The 6,000-nt window shown below is 43.8% G+C and overlaps 1 protein-coding gene across 1 annotated transcript in view; it reads left to right on the top strand.

Moving 5' to 3' along the window:
• The first annotated feature begins 4,060 nt into the window (after positions 1-4,060).
• Positions 4,061-6,000, top strand: part of LOC126095410 (semaphorin-2A-like) — a 532,909-nt gene continuing 530,969 nt past the window's right edge. The window contains exon 1 of the mRNA XM_049910208.1: positions 4,061-4,199. Within this exon, the coding sequence (XP_049766165.1) occupies positions 4,061-4,199 (139 nt within the window). The remainder of the gene's footprint in view (positions 4,200-6,000) is intronic.

The raw sequence follows: 6,000 nt of genomic DNA, 5'->3' as shown, positions 1-6,000 counted from the left end.
TCCATATTTTTTTTCCTTTTCTCCACACAACTCTATTTACGCGGATTATCTAACAATAATCCACTGACTCAAAGCCTTGTACAACAATGAAAATCACTAAATTAACTACTTACCGTTATTACGGTAAACTGTATATTTCTACAATCTAATGCTATACTAATCGATGAATGGTTTTAGTTGGTTGATGTGGTGATTTCCCAAGGATTTACTTGTCTTCATTGTCTCCAGTTCACATACCTTCGGATCTGCAAACCCTCTGGCGCATAAAGGACTATTGCATGGCGGGAAAAATTTGTGGCATACACGATTTTGTCCGTTGAAAAGGCGGGAGGATTTCAGAAATTTTTTCTTCTTCCTGATACTGCCAAATCATTGCCTTTTTGTCACCACGTTTGTTTTGAGTGCCACTTCCCGGAATCTGTGCAATTCTCGGTCCACTATCTCGTAATGACGCTGTCGCGCTGTGGGTGGATAATCCACATTCGCCATCAGTTTATCCGGCAGATGTTAGTTCTTGAGCACGGTGGGGGGAGGCAAAAATGTCGTTCAATGTGCTGACTCGTCCATCACATCCTGTATGTCCTTAATACAGAGACCCCACGATGTGCGCTGTTTCGCACTGGAGCCGGCATAGGTTGCGCAACGCCTTTATGATCCGTTCCGCGCAGTTTGAAGCTGAATGATAAGCTGATTGGAAGACTGGTGTGATTTTGCATAGTCAGAAGGTGTCGTTCCACTTCTAGGATTTGAACTGCAGGCCGTTTTCTGGCATGACCTTGTCTACGTGACCGACCTGTAGGAGGAAGTCTTTGCATAGTACATCGCAGACCATCTGATCTGTCTCCTAACGCACTGGCGTCAGAGTTATAAACTTGCACGTCAGTTCCGTCACCATTAGTATAAAACAGAAGCCACGCCTAGTTCTGGGGAGGGGTCCAATTAGATCTGTTGGTCCCGATTTCTCGCAATTTGACAGGTACGATTGGATAGAGAAGATCCTGAGCAGCGAGTGCCGAAGGGTTTGCATTTCGGCAATACTTGCGTACGGAAAATACCTTCCTGAGCACAATCATGTAGTAGCCACATTACCCTTCCTACTGCTAAAGGCACGTCTTCCAGCAGATTAAGCAGCGTCACTTCTAGGAAGTGCAGACATGCCTCGCTTGAGACGAATATTGAAAGTCTGTGATGTCGCAAGACGCTCGCCAATGATCGCATCCCACACACTAAGGCAGGTTGGTTAAACTGGTGCTGACGGTTTGCTGCCACCATACCACGAGGATTCTCTGTAGCCCACACGTGGGGTGGTTTCGGTTGAAGATATCACTCCTGATAAAGGCAGCCTCTTCTGTGAAAAGGATTGACGACACAGATGCCAACAACAGCATAAAATCGTCGCCATGGAAGCATGTCCGTAGGTAGTAAGGCATCCACACATTGTAGGTGATAACAATGGTGGAAACTGTAGTGAACAGTGTTCCACACAGTCGTCTGCTGCAACCCGCACAGGAGGCGGGTCACGTGCCTGGTGCAAAGACCTTTATGTTTTCCTTCGAATGCATTCCCAGCAATATGCCCATTTACCCACCTTAGCCTGTATGTGTGACATCAGTATGTTGAAGAGAGTGATTGTGAGCACCACTCTCCCGCCACAGGAAGTGCGCACAGGCAGATAAAGTAGTCTCTGTGCCTTAAGAGGTCAGTCCTCTCGGATAATCTCAGAAAATCGATTTTTTTGCTTAAAATGTTCTCTGGGACGTCTAGTTTATTGTAATATTCATCCCAAGTTCGCCAGAAAGTCCGTTATCAAATTACAAGGAAATTTGTGAAAAAATGTATCCGAAAATCATTCACAGTGAGAAACAAGCGGTTGACATTGCGACTAGTGTGGGAACATGTAACTTCAACGAAGGCCTAACAGGCAATATAGAAATTCGTTACGTGCTCGAAGGTGGCGTCGGGCCAGTCTATACAACCTCTGCACAACTACAGAAATAGATAACCCAAAACTTCATACGTGTTTTTGTCGATACCGTATGTTTCATATTGTCGGGAAACATATCTTGCGAACGGTATACACAAGTTTGATCGGAATTTGATGCCGGTATTCAAAATTGAATTCTCTACCCGAGGACGTAGCCGTTTTGCAATATCTTCAGAAGGAGATTCATGCAAGCTTTGGTCTGCTTTTGTGGACAAAGAGGATGGCGTTTGCTTCAAAAAGTCACCCTTTGGTTAGAACTAAATACTTTTAAATTATCTTTTGTATGCTGATAGAAAATATATGTAAAATGACTTACAAAAATTAATTTCAATTAAGAAACAAACCCCTTTTGGAGAACTTCCTTTATTACCGACTACTGCTTCAGTATGCGCTGCAGCTCATTTTCAGGTCTAGATAGAACACGAAAAAGAAGAAACAACCATAAAAATTACAAAAGTGAGACATTACAGACATTTATGGCTCTAAGCACTAAATGACTTAACATCTGAGGTCATCAGTCCTCTAGACTTAGAACTACTTATACCTACCTAACCTAAGGACATCACACACATCCATGACCGAGACAGGATTCGAACCTGCGACAGTAACAGCAGCGCGGTTCCGGACTAAAGCGCCTAGAACCGCTCGGCCACATCGGCCGGCATAGACATTTACTATCAGAGGCTGCTCGAGTCACAGCAAAATATTGTAAGAACACATGTGCTGATGGTTTGCTGCCACCATACCACGAGGATTCCCTGTATCCTACACGTGGGGTGGTTTAGGTTGAAGATACCACTCATGATAAAGGCAGCCTCATCTATGAAAATGATGGACGACACAGATTACAACACCATCGTGGTCTGTTCGACAGATCAGCATAAAATCTTCGCCGTGGAAGCATGTCCGTAGGTAGTAAGGCTTCCACACATTGCAGGTGATAAGGATAGTGGCAATTGTGGTGAAGAGTGTTCCACACAGTCGTCTGTTTCAACCCTCGTAGGAGGCAGGTCACCTGCCTGGCACGGCAGGTATGCGTGGGTTCTCATAGTTCCTTTCTATTTGTACAATCTCTGATGGCAATGCTTTTAATGGTACCCATTTGTAATTTTTATTGTTGTTGCCTCTTATTCCTGTACCAAGTAGATCTGAAAATGGTCTGCAACCAAGATTGAAACCGTTAGTGGGAGGTGAAAAAAGTATTCCAGTCGGTGTTTTCTTATTTATTTTTAGAGATCGCAATATCATACTATAAGGCGTCATCTCTGAAAAATAAGATTGTTACAACAGAATGAGATTTTCACTCTGCAACGGAGTGTGCGCTGATATGATACTTCCTGACAGATTAAAACTGTGTGCCGGACCGAAACTTGAACTCGGGGCCTTTGCCTTTCGCGGGCAAGTGGTGTACCATCTGAGCTACCCAAGCACGACTCCCGCACCGTCCTCACAGCTTTACTTCCGCCAGTACCTCGTCTCCTACTTTCCACTCTTCACAGAAGCTCTCCTGGTAGAGCACTTGGGCCGCGAAAGGCAAAGGTCCCGAGTTCGAGTCTCGGTCCGGCACACAGTTTTAATCTGCCAGGAAGTTTCAAGATTGTTACAAGTTCAATAGGAGGGCTTCGTTAATTCCCGCCGATGAACAATGTCCCGGCTGACCGTGTTTTTTCCACCTGGAGCATCAGTTGCAGGGAGCATCTGATGTCAACACAAAAATTATTTCTCGAACGCAAAAGTGTAAGGAATAAAACCACACTACCACTTTCAAAATTGTTTTATTTTACTAACGAAAATCACCTGTGTCTCGTGGATAGGGCTTTTTTGGCTGTGCGCTACCTCGTTCGGCCGCCCTCTGGCGCTGACGGCCAGACAGCCAGCGCCGCCCCTCCCTCGGCAGAGGGGCGCGCCGTCTGACGCCGACGCCGGCCGACGCCGACCGAGGCGGCGTCGCGAGGCGTCGCGACGCCGAGCCGAGGACTGTAGCGGCAGTCGCCGCGCTGCTGCGGTGCGGGTAGCGTGCCGGCGCCTGGCATGTGAGGCGGCCGTCTGGAGCCAACCACTTGCTGCCCCGCCGCCATGTGCTGGAGCTGGAGCGTGGGGGCGGCGGCGGTGCTGCTGGCCGCAGCCGCCCTCGCGGCCTGCGAGGCTCGCGAGCACAGGTCCGCCAGCTGGGCCTTCTACCACGAGCACGCACCTCACTTGAGGCACCACAGGGGTAAGCGGGAGGCACACGTGGCCGCGCCGTCGTCACTGTTTGTCCAGATTAAAAGTAGCTTTAGCAACACGAAATGGCTGTCTGTATAAATATCCCAACAACCGTCACTCTAATTTCAGTAACCTAGAATCAACTATTCAAGTTGTCTCAAGCTCATATTACTAATGATCTTAGGAGGTCTTCATTATTATCTTATATTAATTAACATTTCATTGCCGACATACCAAACAGAAATATTCCATATGAATAACCAAGCGGCATCGTTTGCAGTATTACTTTTTTATGTATTATTTCTCAATCACTAGTTTCTTCTTTATTAAGGTATCTTCGGTTTGGTCTACGGAAGAAACACAATATTTCATAATATTTGGGTAAACCCTTTCAGTGATATTGGATTACCAAGAAAATATAAAAGAACTTACTGATTTGGGGGCGATGGGTACATGGGATACTGCGCATAACATATCCCAGCAGGTAAATGTCCCTTGTCAAAGCTTTAACTATAAAACGGAGGATAACTGAAACGTATTTTTTTATGAAAATATATAACTTGCTTTGTCCCTAAACTGGCAATCCACGCTAGAAATGAGATGGAAGACGCAGATTATCTTTTTATAGCACGTGGCAGAGTCAGTGCAAACCAAACGAAATCAGACCTTTACACCATAGAAATAGTTATGTTTATGTGTGATTATATATTATAAATTACAACTTTACTTAAGACAGAATAAATTTAACACTGACTATTTTTACTGTATATTCTCTTGGCAGTGGTATTAAGCATTTGCTGAGTATAAATAACAGTCAGCCAATCGTTCTCATCATCCTAACACAGGTTTGCATGAAGATCTCTTGCTGTTCTGTTCCCAGCAACTGTCACTTTAACTCAGCCTTCTGCCAAACCAGCAATAGTCATTTTCTGTGGCTGCTCGTACTAACATTTAATTTTCGAAAGCTGATTATTCCCCAATATGATGTTGATCGAACACATTACAAGAGAAATTTTGGTCACATCCTTTCTATTATCTTCATGGCATCAAATTTTAGTTCTTCCCTCCGCACTCATTAGAAAAAGGTGCTCTGCCTGATTTCTGAAGTCAGTTCCCAAAGTCTGCTATTCTTCAACGTATACTCCAGCGTGTAACTTTGTTGTTAACAATGTGAACTCATTCAGAGAAAGCTGCAACATTCGTTCAGTGAAAACTAGGCGGAAAAACGATGTGTATTGCGATATCACTTTCTTGATGCTTGTACAAGAAGGTGTGCATTATTCAAGTAGTTGTATTTTCAGTAGCTTTGCAGAAAACCCGAAAAAATTATAAACCACAAGTCTTCAAACTTAATACGGAAGATGTCTTTGTGCTACACTCCTTCTATCCCCCACAATAGTTCCCCGCTGTATTTGAAAATTTTTTCTATTATGTGCTATTTATTCGTCTAGTCCCTCACAACTGTTTTCGTGTTTTAATAATTCAAGAATTTTTCTGCTTACAAATTTATTATGTACGGACTCATCCCATGCCTAAGTATGTTCAGCTCGCATGTTGTCACGAAACTCGTCAAATAAATAGACCAAATGAAAATATAAAAACAAACACACCAGATATATATTCGTATCACATGCTTCTGTGTGATTATAAGTTATTTATGAATAGTTTACTCACTACAGAATTTACTTTTGACAATGTGAACTGGGTACTTTCATGCCATTGCTGTATACACCTGTATTTCAATGAATTTCGGCTTCCCAACCACGACAACAGTGAATTAATATTCAGTTTACATATTAATAAAATGACAG

The sequence above is a fragment of the Schistocerca cancellata genome, chromosome 8 (genome assembly GCF_023864275.1).
Source record: "Schistocerca cancellata isolate TAMUIC-IGC-003103 chromosome 8, iqSchCanc2.1, whole genome shotgun sequence".
NCBI lineage: Eukaryota > Metazoa > Arthropoda > Insecta > Orthoptera > Acrididae > Schistocerca > Schistocerca cancellata.
The sequence above is the reverse complement of the archived record's forward strand: the minus strand, read 5'-3'. Positions and strand labels throughout refer to the sequence as shown.